The 13,387-nt window shown below is 44.8% G+C and overlaps 1 protein-coding gene across 2 annotated transcripts in view; it reads right to left on the bottom strand.

Annotated features, from left to right (window-relative positions):
- The window catches only part of LOC122378894 (protein strawberry notch homolog 1-like), a 550,127-nt gene that overhangs the window by 251,333 nt on the left and 285,407 nt on the right, over positions 1–13,387 (bottom strand). For both annotated transcript variants that reach the window (XR_006256101.1, XM_043360535.1), the window contains exons 15-16: positions 5,402–5,491; positions 1,420–1,676 (exon numbers count right to left, since the gene is read on the bottom strand). Coding sequence is in view for 1 of the 2 variants with exons in the window: in XM_043360535.1 (XP_043216470.1) it covers positions 1,420–1,676; positions 5,402–5,491 (347 nt within the window). In the remaining variant the exon portion in view is untranslated. The remainder of the gene's footprint in view (positions 1–1,419; positions 1,677–5,401; positions 5,492–13,387) is intronic.

Genomic DNA, 13,387 nt, shown 5'->3' with positions numbered 1-13,387 from the left:
TAATGGAGGAGAGTGATGAAGAGTTCAAGTGAGAGTTATGAGGGAGAGTAAAGGGGAGTAGCTGCCTGGAGTTTTAGGGAGTCGTTTTTGGTAACTCTCGATAACTCTCCTAAAGGGAGTCAAAATTTCTCTCAGTGCATACTTATATCATAAAAACATGGAATTTATCTTAAATCAATTTAACTGTCTGAGAAGCTCGTCAAAGTACGCCACAAATTCTGGCGTGAAATGGACGCCGCTGAAACCGCAAACAGCTGATGATTGAGGGTGTTTTGAGATGTGCACAGCTGCTCACGGTTAAAATCATTCTACGGCATCCTCAAAATCGGCGGCTACCAATGCCATAAAGAGCGTGCCGTGTTTTCGATTTCACAGAGTTTTACAAGATTGCGTACTATATATCCAGCCTTAGAGTGCTGCCATATCCATTTCACGGCGTTTATAAGATTGGGCAATGGGGGGGGGGGGTGTATGCAGGTAGTTTTTCTGCTCTGCACTAAACATTTTTAGAGCTAGAAGCCTGATTTTTTGTATAGCTGCTGCTCTATTCTTTATTGATGTCCACTGAAAATTTCAAGTTTCTGTGGTTTTTGGTTTCGGAGATACGACCTTGTTTTTCAGGTCATGTCATGACCCAACTGACTAATTCTCAACATCTTGCGTTGGCTATGGGCCTTGTGAGCTTTTGACACCTTGATTTCGGCATTGTTTGCCAGTCTTACATCCCACCTATCATGGAACATGTTCGACGATGTCCAGATGTCAAGGTCAGGGTCAAGGTCAACCTAGGTCATCTAAAATAATTGCATTTTAGGCAAGATGAACTTACTTTTCGTGAAGTTTTTTGACTGCATTTTTGGTAAAAGCTTCTCAGATCATGATTTCATGTAATATGGACACATAAACAACCGGTGCACAGACTGCACACATCAGTATACACACAGACACACACAGACATACAAACACATATCATTGACCTTGACCTAACTTGACCTGAAATGACCTCAGCGGCAAAAACCTGGTCGGGTAGTGTGACAAAGAGGGTCTAGCTGGCTTGGCACCAGAAAACGGCATCGTCATCGATATATGATAAGCAGCGCACACGGTGACCCAAAACAGCAACATTTTTTAGTTTGACCTGACCTGGAAGGTCACTGACTGACCTGAGAAGGTAAAAACTGGGCATCATTGGATTCGTCTCTTCCCAAAGAATCTTTTTGGTCGTTACCGCGAAGCTCTATCTCCAATAGAAGCGAAATGGCGCGGGGGTGGCAACCATGTGCGTTCTAGGATGGGAAAATGGCATGTGCGGGCGAGGGTTAAAGCTATCTAATATTACCGTTTTGTTTTTGCTATACGAATGAAAAAAAAACTGAATCTAAAAGGCAGCTGCCGGCCGGCGGCTGCACCCTGACCCACCTCCGCCACGTTCTCGGTGCCGCCGAGCTGGTCGATGAGCTCGTCCAGCGTGTTGGCCGGCAGCCGGCTGCCCAGCTGATCCACCTTCCTCAGCAGCTCGTCCTTCATCTGGCAGGCCAGCTCCACGGCGCCGTGGCTGGGCGGCGCGTACTCGGCGCCGCCGCTCCTGCTCCCGGACGACATGTACGCGAACTTGTCTCTGGCAGGTGCCCTTTTCGGTTTAGCGTTGTTGCGCCGCCGCCGGCTACCGGACCACTCTGCCAGCGCCGCAGCAGGACGTTCAGACTCACCAGAGCGCCGCCATATCGGTCATGACAATCATGCAAATAAAAATATAAGCAATTCCTCGACGAATCTGCACATTTTTACGGCCAACTATAGAAAAAGTGCACACAGTTCAGTAATAAGGCAGCCGGTTTCGACAGTTCGGCATAGTGCACCGCTAGTTCGGCCCAGTTCATGATATTCAGACCGTGGGTTCAATTTCGCCATAGTGCACAGTTTTGTAATGTGGCATGTACTCGGCGTACCGCAAAGCAATTTAGCCAAGCCGATTTTGCAAAATAGATTTGCTCAATCATAGCATTTCGGCATCATTTGAAATTGTAACTATAGGATAAGTGCTAGCTAAAACCGTATATATTTTGTTGTCTAAATATCCTCGGTGTTTTGCTTTTTTGGAAATTATTGCATAGCACGCAACTCCTACTTTAAATATGAACTATCCACAGTTCTCACTTTATGAAAATAATGTAGTTTGCTTTTTATTTCAATTTTGTTTTTCTTTCTGATCATTTACATAAAGTAAAACTATCACAAAACATTAAAATAGCAAAAACAAAAATGACCAGTGTATTTTTCTTTAACAAATTTCTAGGCGTTTTTCCAGCGATAATAGCTCGGCAGTCGGCATCGTTAACTTCGATCCGGATATTGTTATTCAATGGTGGCCTCTGCGAACTGAGAAAAGCTGTTTATGGTCATGAAGGCCTGCATTGGCACATTTTAAAGACCACGTTGTGGTTGCCCAAATGTTTTTTCTTCGACGCTCACTTTTGGCTCAGACACGTCGCTAAACGTGGCACCAGTAGCAAACGTTGCAAACGTGGCAAAACTTCACTGTCCCTACGAACCCTCATCAGCACTCGTTGTCTTGGTGTGTGTCGTGTGACCCCTGCCCTGTGGCCGAGACAGCCGCCAGCCTATACCGCGCACCGCGCGGCGCACCAGTCCTTAGCGGGCGGGGGAGCGCATTACGCGCTCCCCGCCCACACCCCTCCCTCCTTCTCGTGGTCGTGTCATGAGGGTTCGGGCTTATGCTACTATCAGCCACTTCGTGGCTGTCGCCCAGTGCATGGGAATGCGTGGTTTGGTCCGGATTCAGCCAACTATCGGCTCGCGACACCAGCGCCGCGTGGTGGCGAGGGGACATTCTTTTTAGACATACTGTACAGCAACGAAATAAGCAAGAAAAAAATAAGAAAAAATAAGCAAGATGAAAGCAAGAAATAACGACGAGGAGAAGATTTTGTAAAAAGTCGCAGCGATTGCATTGAGCATTAACCTTCCAGGCGGTGGGGGGGGGGGCATTTTTTGCCCGCCCCCCTTTAGTTTTTTTTCTCGATATATCTCCAGAACCGCTGCGCCGATCGTCACCAAAATTTCATTACCCTCCCGTGAACAGCTATTGCACATTGTGACCAAAATTTTCCAAAGGCTATGATAAGTTGGCCGCAAAGGTCAGAGTGACGTCTTTTCTGCCATTTTTGACCCAAAAAAGGTTTCGCAGAAAGAGCTGTCAGGCCTACAGCTTTAGAGATACAGAAAAATGTTTCAGATGTAAAAGATGAAGAATCAAGAGGGTTACAAAACTGTAATCTCGGATTTGTGAAATTTTCGGATTTTGACCCCCCCCCCCCCAAAAAATAGATTTTTTGAATATAATAGCCGAAAAATAAAACAAGAATTTCGAAAAAAAAACGGTACATATGTGATAGTCCCTACCGCCTTCTATCTACATATTGAATTTGAGATCGATACCTCTTTTTTGACCAAGTTATAGCGAAAAAACTGTTCAAAATTGATGACGTCTAATTTTCAAACTCAATTTTTAGCAACTCTAGACCTCGTAGCGCAAAACAAAGACCACCATTATACTCCCCGTGACGAGCTGCATCGAATAAATACCCATTTTATGCAAAACTAACAACTTTGAAATTTAACCTTTTTTGACCTGACCTTAACCTGACCTTGACCTGACCTTAACCTGACCTTGACCTGACCTCCACCAGAAAGTGACCTAAACCGTACCTGATGGTCTTATAACCAACAACATTGAGTTGGAAATGAAAAATTGCCCATAAAACATGCATCGTACAACTTTAGTAAAGCTGGGTTCATGTGGTGACCCTTAGTGACCTGACCTGTAACCTGACCTGGTATGACCAGTGACCTCTAATAGCAACATATGTACTAGACAACTGACGCCCTATCGCTGATTTTCGACAAAATGCGTTTTACTCGGTGTTATAGCGCTTTCCCTAGAACAACCGTGAACGGTAAAACATTTTATCTTTGACCTGACCTTTGACGTCATCGGTGACCCCGAGGTCAATGAAATTTGGTTTCCTTCGACAAATTTGACAGGGCTATCGAACGCCGTTTGAATTTTCGGGATCCGTCCAGTGGTTTCGGAGATACGGGGGAGGGGGGCAAAACAATGCCCCCCCCACCGCGCGGAAGGTGGCCGGGAAGCCCACCGCCTGCCGGGTTAATGACGAAAATATGTTTACCCCCCCCCCCCCCCCCACCGCCTCAGGCGATCACGTGTCGTCACCCACCTGGTGAATATCAACAACACGTTATCAATAACACGCGCGCCTTTGGTACCCGCGCCTTCTATATCCCCAACACCATAACTATCGTGATTATTTTTTACCCGCGCACCGACGGGGGTCTGCCCCAACTTAGACCCGACGGGGGGGGGGGTGGATGACCCCCCCTGATATTTCGAGAACGAAGCAAGATAGCGACAAGCGGTAAACGGCATGGGATACGCACGGACAAGGTCTACAATATTTACAAAGGTCGTCTTCAGATCAGGTCAAAGATGACGTCACAGGGGTAAAAAAGTCAAAATGGCGGCGCTAGGTATGGAGAGTTTTTTTTCTCGAATAACTTTCGAACTAGTCAAAATAGGAACAAACTAAGGGCATCATCGTGATCCTCTCGTCAATCCGCATCGAATGATATATATGTTGACCTCGAAAGGTCAAGGTCAAAGGTTGACCTCAGGTCACGTGACCTGGAGGTCATCATGGATATCATTGGATGCGCCTTGACGAGCTGAACACAATGAGACCATCCGCACGGCTGTATCTTGTTCCTGTACGGAGTTATTGGCAAAAAACCTTTGGTGACCTTTGATGACGTCACATGACCTTACAGCTGCCCAACAGCAAACAGACCTCAAGGTAGTGAAGGTTGATCGTATATGAAGTCATGTACGGTTTTTGGGGCCATTCCGACCCGTTTTAGTGGTAAAAACAAGGAGTTGATTTTTCCCCCATTGACTTATAATGGGGAGGTTGAGAAATTAGCCTGACCTTATATCATCGATATACGAATTCCGAGATATACAAATTGTAGCTACTAATGACCTTATAACATCCTGCAACTTTCAAAGGCCTCCGACATCTACTGTAGCTCTGGCACGGTGACAAAGTTGCAAACAAGTGACTTGAGGTTGGGTCAATCAAAGTGACTTGGTGACCTGACCTTAAAAGTTAGGAGGTTCAAACTTGCACACCATATGTAAAATTGATGAGAGAATAGTCGAACCAAATTTCGCAGCGCTACGCGCCGCGGTCTTCCCGCTATCTACGAAAAACCTCAGGGGGGGGGGGCGGCTATCCGCCCCCGCCCCCGTCGGTTTGCGGGTTTGTTGCGGGTGCACCGGTGTTGCCTGCCGGCAGTCACGTACCCTCGTCCTCGTCGCTCATGTCTTCCGAGTGGACGGAGGAGTCGGAGTCCTCAGCCTCTCCGCTGGCCCCCTCCTCATCATCATCGGAGTCTGTCAAAATAAACAGCTTTCAGTTTGGAAGAAAGCAGCTCAGCAGAGCTGCTAGAGTTCGTTTACAAGCGGCTGCGCCACTTGCTTTGCTGCGTGATAGGAAAAATTGCGGCACCAGCCAATTTGCTTTCGAATGGTGTTCGATTCAAATCGATGTGTCATCTAGAAGCATAGATATGAACGGAAATGTGAAGAGAATTTAAAAAAGAACTGTTCTGAAGGCTTTGTTGGATGAAATGAAAATGTAGTGATAGTTTCACTTGATTGGAATATATCCGGCAATATATTCACTTTAGTATGAGGCTACGGTTCTTAACCCGCGCCCCAGTGGCGGTCTCAGCCAACTTCGCCCTAGTGAGGGGGGGCATATGTTACCACCCACCTCTAACTCAAAAACTAAGAGGGCTAGAAAGATGCGGTAAAAAGCAATCGATAGCTCATAATGCGTACGTTTGAAAGTATTTAGGTCATTTTCATCTTAGAGCAATATTGGGGTCACTGGAGGTCATCAAAGGTCAAAATTTGCCAAATGTCATTATATTTCTCAGAAAACATGCATTTATCTCAGAAACTATGATAGCTAGAGAAATGCATAAAAAAGCAATCGATAGCTTTTGAACTCTTCTTTTGATAAGGTCATCATCAAAATTGACCTCAGGTCAACGGTTTAGCCTCCAGAGGGCAAAAACTCCAAAAAATAGCTGTTTTTACGAAATGTGTTTTTCGACAATAACTTTTGACTAAAAAAAAGTCACAACATTTCTATTGCCAGAATCGTGTTCCTCTCGACCAGACGCGTCGAATGAACTATAATTTGACCTTGAAAGGTCAACTTGAAAATTTGACCTCAGGTCAAGGTCATGACCTGACCCGAAAAGGTCATGTTGCATATCATTCGATGCGTCTCGGCAAGACAAACACAATGAGACCATCCCCAGCGTCCTATCTCTTTCCAATCGAGAGTTATTGGCAAAAATATGTTTGTAGCCTCAAATGACCTCGGATGACCTTTCTAGAGGCTATCAGCAAAAAAACACACCTTGGTCGTCACGGGTGGTCCAAGTCATTGTGATTCTCAAATATTTGGACTGTTCCTATGCGTACACACCGATTTGGAGGCATTTTCAGTTTTCTCCATTGCCTTATAATGGTAAGGTCACGCCACTGACCTGACCTTAGGTCACGGATATAAGAAATCCGAGATATACAAATTGTAGGCGCCCATAACATCATGCAATCCACCAAGTTTTAAACCTTTCTGTCAAACACTGCAGGCTGGACATGACTGCAAACTTTTTTTAGGCTTGGTCAGTTAACTTGACCTGGTGACCTGACCTGACTTGACCTGGGGTCAAAAATTTAACACATTGTCCAAAATTGATGTACAAAAAGCTACGCCAAGCGGCGCGGCGCTGCGCGCCGCGGTTTTTTATTTACACGCAAAAAACGCGACAGGGTGGTAACATATGCCCCCCCCCACTGGGGCGAAGGTTAAAGGGACTGTCCCACCTTCAAAAAATTGCTTTGATATACTGTTCTTGTGTTGCAAGACATAGATTAGGGGCCCCTTTACACGAAATTGGCAAACATTCGGCCCATAGTTGGCTAATTGTTTAAAAATTCCAATTTAAAGCTTTTGGATCGATTACGTCATATGATTGCTTTTTTATCGGGCAAAGTTTTTTCCTAGCTGCCAAATCGGTGGCACAAATTTTTGTTACGCTTCTGCCGCGAATAGTATAAACATTGCGCATGAAATCAAAACTCAGGAAATTTGTATTTTAGTAACATGTTCAATGTTCATGGAAAGGATAGAAATGAAAATTGGAAAATTGAAGCTTGAACTTTGTCAAGAAGAAGGTTGCAAACTGCAAAGAATATCAACAAGGCCTTATTTATCATTTTTAAAAGATTATAGAATGCTCCCTAATAAGCAAAAGCAAGATTTTGATATTTGATTATTGATGCTGCCCACAATGTCTTGGGCACATGGAAGTGAGCTCAACTTCAATAATCAGACCTAAGAATCACAATGGATATAGCCATGAGCCAGACTGCAAAGTATGGCAATTTTGTCTAGATTTTGTCAGAGCGGACTCCTTCGTCTGGTGCGGATTGAGTGTGGTGTGGTGCGGTGCGGATTTGGTTTAGTGTGGTCCAGACTGCAGATTTAGTGTAGCGGGGTGCGAATTTGGCTTGCTGTGGTGCAGATGTGTAGCATTGTGGGGATTTGAGGTCAGTGTAGATTTTGACTGGCCATTTTGGGGTTTGGTGCATTTTTTGTTTACTCTCAGCCCCCTTTGGTGTGAATTTTCGGGCTCTGTTTGAAGGGTTTGTGTCAATTTTGAACTTGGGCCAGTGCTCCTTGGCGACCTGCGAGCCATACTCTGTAGTACTGGCCTGGGCCCATGAGCAAAGTAATATAATATAGTCTGTTCAAGATTCAAAATAAGTCTGCAAAACACATTCCAGCAATTGTAATTGAAGCAGAATGAATTGTAGTGACCTGCATTTGTATTTTTGTTGTGTCTGTGAAAGAATAATAAATATACCTACCTATTGGAAAAATCGTGGCCTTTCAGCACATTTGGCAGAGTTGTGTGATTCTGATTTAGTGGCTCATGTGGAACGCAACGAGCTGCGGAACAAGCTTGAATAGCATTTTGCCTCAGGGCTATCTGCCAGAAACATTTCATCTGCATAAATTTGCCTACAGGCAAGTCTGACAAATTTGTGGATTAACTGGGGACCTTGTAAGCCTGCATATTAAATTCTAGCCCAGCATAAACCAAATTATTACAAATGCATTCAAATATATTCAAAAAGACACACAAAAAGACATGTGTGTCTTTTTGAATATATTTGAATGCATTTGTAATAATTTGGTTTATTATTTACATCATCATCCAATCTAGCCCACCAGCTCAGCCCTATTCTCAGTTTCAGTATTCAGCATAACAGTTCTGATCAAGTTCTGATTGTCACCACTGAGACCCCAATGGAGTCCTCTGAAATTTTGCCTTTACATTAAATTATTTACAAGAGTTTCAGCTACATTTAGACCAAACGTTTCACTCTCAAAGATCTGCGACCTACCCCACTCGTCCAGTAGGATGCCTGGCGCGCAAACAGTCCAGCAGTGAGCTGCCAGCCGGCACGCAGGGCAGCAGCAGGCGGCGGCAGCAACAGCAACTAGTGAACATGTCTTGGACTGCAGCCACGACATGATCTAGGCTAGCATCTATTCAATTTGTCCATGTACAAGTCCCACATCTCCTGCCCGAGGTCGCGCAAGTCAGGGAACTGACCACCTCCAGCCCAGGCGTGATTCACTGACTCAAGACATTTCAACTGACCAGTCAGAGTTCATGTTTTGCAACTTTTATCCAAGTTATTCGTAATTGTAATATTCTAAACTGAATTTTAGGCATGACTTCATTTTTCAAGAGCTACACAGAACACACCTTCCCTGTACAGCACATCTATTGTCCTGACATTAGTCACATAGTTGCAAGAAGCGACTTGAATGCGGAAGCTGCCTGTTTTGAAGCCCTGTTGTCTGTTGGGTGACACTGCACAGAGGTAAGGATGGAGTGTGATTTTGCTGCTGTTTGTCAGGTGCAATATGTGTGTCAATGATCACAAAGTACTCTTAAGGTTTAAAAAATGCACAGCATGGCCTAACAAAGCACATTACCTAGGTTTTGACAAGCAGCGCAGCGACTGTGGTACAAAGGCCCAGTCCCATGCTCATGTTAGTACCTAGCTGGATCTGCTGCCAGGAAACAAAGGTAAAACACTATTGACAGCTTTAAGATGAAATCTGCAGGAAAACTAAGCCATGTATAAAATCTAACATAAGCTTAAAAGTGCAACAGAGCATTTCTGATTCAACGTGCAGCACTTCCGCTTTCATCCGCCATCAGCAACTCAGTTCAAAGAATGATACATTACATCACTAAAATTTATTTCAAAACACCTCTGCATGGTGTTTACACAAACAACAGTTCTTTACTAGGCATGGTCGACCTCAGGCCACCCACACTTCAGCAAACAGGGTATTATCAATGTTTAACGGCTCAAGGTTAGTCGTCTTGGATGCTCAGAAATAAAAAGGTGAACATTCATTGTCTCTTCCTTAGTTGTCACCATCAATAGATTGTGAACTTCTCAGAGCATGTCTTGTTGATTATGGAGTTGAAACAGCAGTGAGCAAATCATTTATCATTTTGATACTATGATTAATTTTAGTGAGTTGCACACTTGAACTTGACACCTGCCATTGATAAGTTCATGGATCTTGCATTCTTCAGTCACATTTAGAACGGCCTCTTAACTATTTAAATACAAAAATAAAAATATTACAAGAATTAGAAGACTATTAGAATTAGTTTGGCATATCAATTTATTCCTCCACTTCGCGGCGCCGGAACGGATTGGGCGCTGTTCCAAGAGGCGTTGTTATTTTTCAAGGTTTCAATAAAAAACAAGTCGACAAATACAGAAACTTCTGAAAAGGCAGAAACGTCACAGGTTTTAAGTGCCAATACCAATACATTGTGGCACTTATTTGCACAGATGTTAAAATCAAACACAAATTTATTTGCGATGAAGTAATTGCTGGAGAAACGGTTTTCAAGGCTCTGATTTTCAAAAAACGCCCATCAAGATGGCTATCTCAACTCAATTCTAATATTAAGGTGGGACAGTCCCTTTAAGCTTCATAAAATCTAACTTACCAGTATAACGCCTTTTGGGGCGACTAACGGAGCGAGCGAGAGGGTGGGCCTTGCACGTGCGAAGTTGCGAGGGGGTACCTCCAACTGACTTGTGCACGGCACCCTACTAACCGGTCTCTAGCGATGTGCCAAATTTGAGCACAATCGGCCCAGCCGTTCTCGAGATCTGGAAGCGGCACCCTGCATGTGCGCACGTGCAAAATGGGTCCCGACTGACTTGTGCACGGCACCCTACTAACTGCTCCCTAACTGTGTACCAAATTTGAGCGCAATCGGTCGAGCCGTTCTCGAGATCTGGAAACGACCCCTGCACGTGCGCCTACCTACATGCCAACTTTCAGTGCAATCGGCCCAGTAGTTACCGAGATATTGCAACAATTACAAAACTGACACCTCTTCGTTTTGCACGTGGCACGTGCATAAGGGGTCACCCACATGCATCGGGAATAGTCCAATACTTGGTAGAAGGAATGGAGCTACCCTACAAAAATTACCGCATGTACAGGGTGGAAAGTAATTACGCGAACATATTTTTTCGTCTCATAGCAATGGAAAAAGCGGCAGTAACATGAAAATTTCATCTTTTCATATATTCCTATTTATGTGCGATACACTGACAAAGGCGTTCAGGCATAATTGACATGAGCATGTCAAGCACTGTTGGCCAAAGCTTAGTCCACGCCTCCTGGAGCTGTCTGGTGAGGCAATCGATGTTGGTGGCTACTAGCAGCTCTTAGACGCTCTCCTGAAGAGTCGCCTGGATATTTTTGATCAAATTGAGGTCTGGGCTATTCCCTGATTGACCATTATATGCCCAGAAGAAGAACGGGTTCTCAAAGCACCAGTCTTGCGTCTTTTTGGCCGTGAGAGGAAGGACTTTATCAATCATGAAGAAGAGTTTCTTTGCGTCGGGCACAAAAGTGCGCTCAATCATTTTGCCCCTTTTGGTGCATTGATGGATTAGATAAAGAGACTCGTCTGGAAGGATGTTCCACTAGTTGCATACTTTATTTTTGGTGGCCTTGTTGGTCACTACATGCAATTCTGACACCATCCGGGCGCTCATAACACGCTGATGTGTTCCTTTGCCGGATGTTTGAAGGTTGGGACGGGCGGGACGTCGGACGCATCAGCAGCCCCCAACGCGTTGTTCTGCAGGTTTGACGGATGAAATAGCTTCGAAGATGTCTCACCCAACCACAAAGCCAGCTGCCTGTCCTCCTCTGTTCAGGTTTGGCGGTCTTTAGAAAACTTAAATTGACAATCCTGCTGTTAATTCATGAATTTTGGCCATCTCGATTGTTTGTACGGCTTGATTTTCGAATTTTCACGGATTTATGCATGAATCGTGATATCTTAGATCGGGTACCCGGCCAAAGTAAACCATTTCGCCTGTTTTCGGGTCGACTGTTGTCGTTTGGTCGCGGAAATGGTGACCACCCATTCGGCGCCTGAATTCGCCGAGGTTTTACTGCCGCCAACGGCTTTGCTTTTTAAGTCCTCTTAAGTTTTATTATGCTTCAACCAAAGGTGTAATTGAGTAATGCTGGTGCCGAGACCGTTCCGAGTCCCTTCCGCACCAATCCAGCCAAAATAATCACAAACGCTTTCCCTGGCAACTTCAAATTGAGCTCTTTGCCCATTTTGGTCTTGAGCAGCGTATGGCGTCAGCACCACTCGAAGCCGAGAGGTGTTGTAGACCTTCCAAGTCATTTTTCAAAGTAAGGTCACTTTTGTTAGATGAGGCGACAACAAACACGACCAGTCATGTTCCATAACAGCCCGCGCTCATACAAAATCTCCACTGACGGGCGAAATTGTAAGAAAATACATGTTCGCGTAATTACTTTCCACCCTGTAAATCGGTCAAGTGGTTGCTGAGATATAAGCCTCGCAAAAGCGTCCGCACGGCCGGCAGGTGCATCAATTCTACACATGTTGTAAATAATTTCAGACCAAGGTCATTCAAGGTCAGGTCACCAGGTCACTTGAAGTGACCTCACCTCATAAAAAGTTTCAATGTCTGTCATAGCTACACCGAGTGACCGATCGCTTTGAAACTTTCAGCGATTGCTAAGAGCAATAGCATGTACAAAACGTATATCTCAGAATTTTGATATCGATGACCTAAGGTCAGGTCAATTTTGCGACCTCCCCATTATAAGTCAATGGGAGAAAATTGAAATGCGCCTCTTTTGGACGAAAGACATTATAAACACTCCCAAAGACCAGGTTACAAGTGGTTTAGACACACTGAACATGAAAATGGTGTCCGTGACCCTTGTTTGTGCCCTGAGGTCATCTTAAGTCACGAATGGTATCTAACAGTTTTTCGCAAATAACTTTTGATAGAGGCATGCTAGAGCGATGAAAACGCCTTATATGTGTTCAGCTCACGATACGGATCGACTGATATGCAACATGACCCTTTCCGGTTAGGTCATGACCTTGACCTGAGGTCAAATTTTCAAGTTGACCTTTCAAGGTCAAGTTATAGTTCATTCGATGCGTCTTGACGAGAGGAACACGATGCCGGTAAAAGTAAGCTCGTACAAGACTTGGGTCAAAAGTTATTGCAGAAAAACTGTTTCCGAAAAAATCGGCTATTTTTGCAGTTTTTGCCCCCTGCAGGCAAAACCGTTGACGTTAGGTCAAATCTGAGAGAATTACTCAGAAAGGGCGTTAATAGGGCTATCGAATGCACTTTTCCGCGGCGCTGTAGCTCTATTGGTTCCCGAGTTATGCGTTAGCTTCTTGGAAATTTTCGACATTCGACCTGGAAATCGGCGAAATTTTGCCTTTAATGACCTCTGGTGACCTAACCTTTGGCCTGACCAAAAAATTGACCGAAGTTATTTCCTCATTATTTTTTACGCTCTTTCGAACACCGCCTTCCGCGTATCGCTACGTGGCCCAGGAGCCGAGTTACAAGGGGGGGGGGGTGTTCAAACACCCCCCAGCAGGGCGTGGAAATCCAGGACCCCCAGCCGGGCGCGGGTTAATCTAAGGAAAGACTCCGCTCGCTTCGCTCGCTCCGTAACTATTTTAATAGAATCCGTCTGTCTGTGAGTGTGTCCGCACATCGTGTAGTGGGTTCAATTAACCTCGCCTACAGTACAGTACAGTACAGTACAGTGTATTTGTAAGGATGAGCTTC

Source organism: Amphibalanus amphitrite, unplaced genomic scaffold, assembly GCF_019059575.1.
Source record: "Amphibalanus amphitrite isolate SeventyFive unplaced genomic scaffold, NRLGWU_Aamphi_draft 000067F_arrow, whole genome shotgun sequence".
Lineage (NCBI taxonomy): Eukaryota > Metazoa > Arthropoda > Thecostraca > Balanomorpha > Balanidae > Amphibalanus > Amphibalanus amphitrite.
The sequence above is the reverse complement of the archived record's forward strand: the minus strand, read 5'-3'. Positions and strand labels throughout refer to the sequence as shown.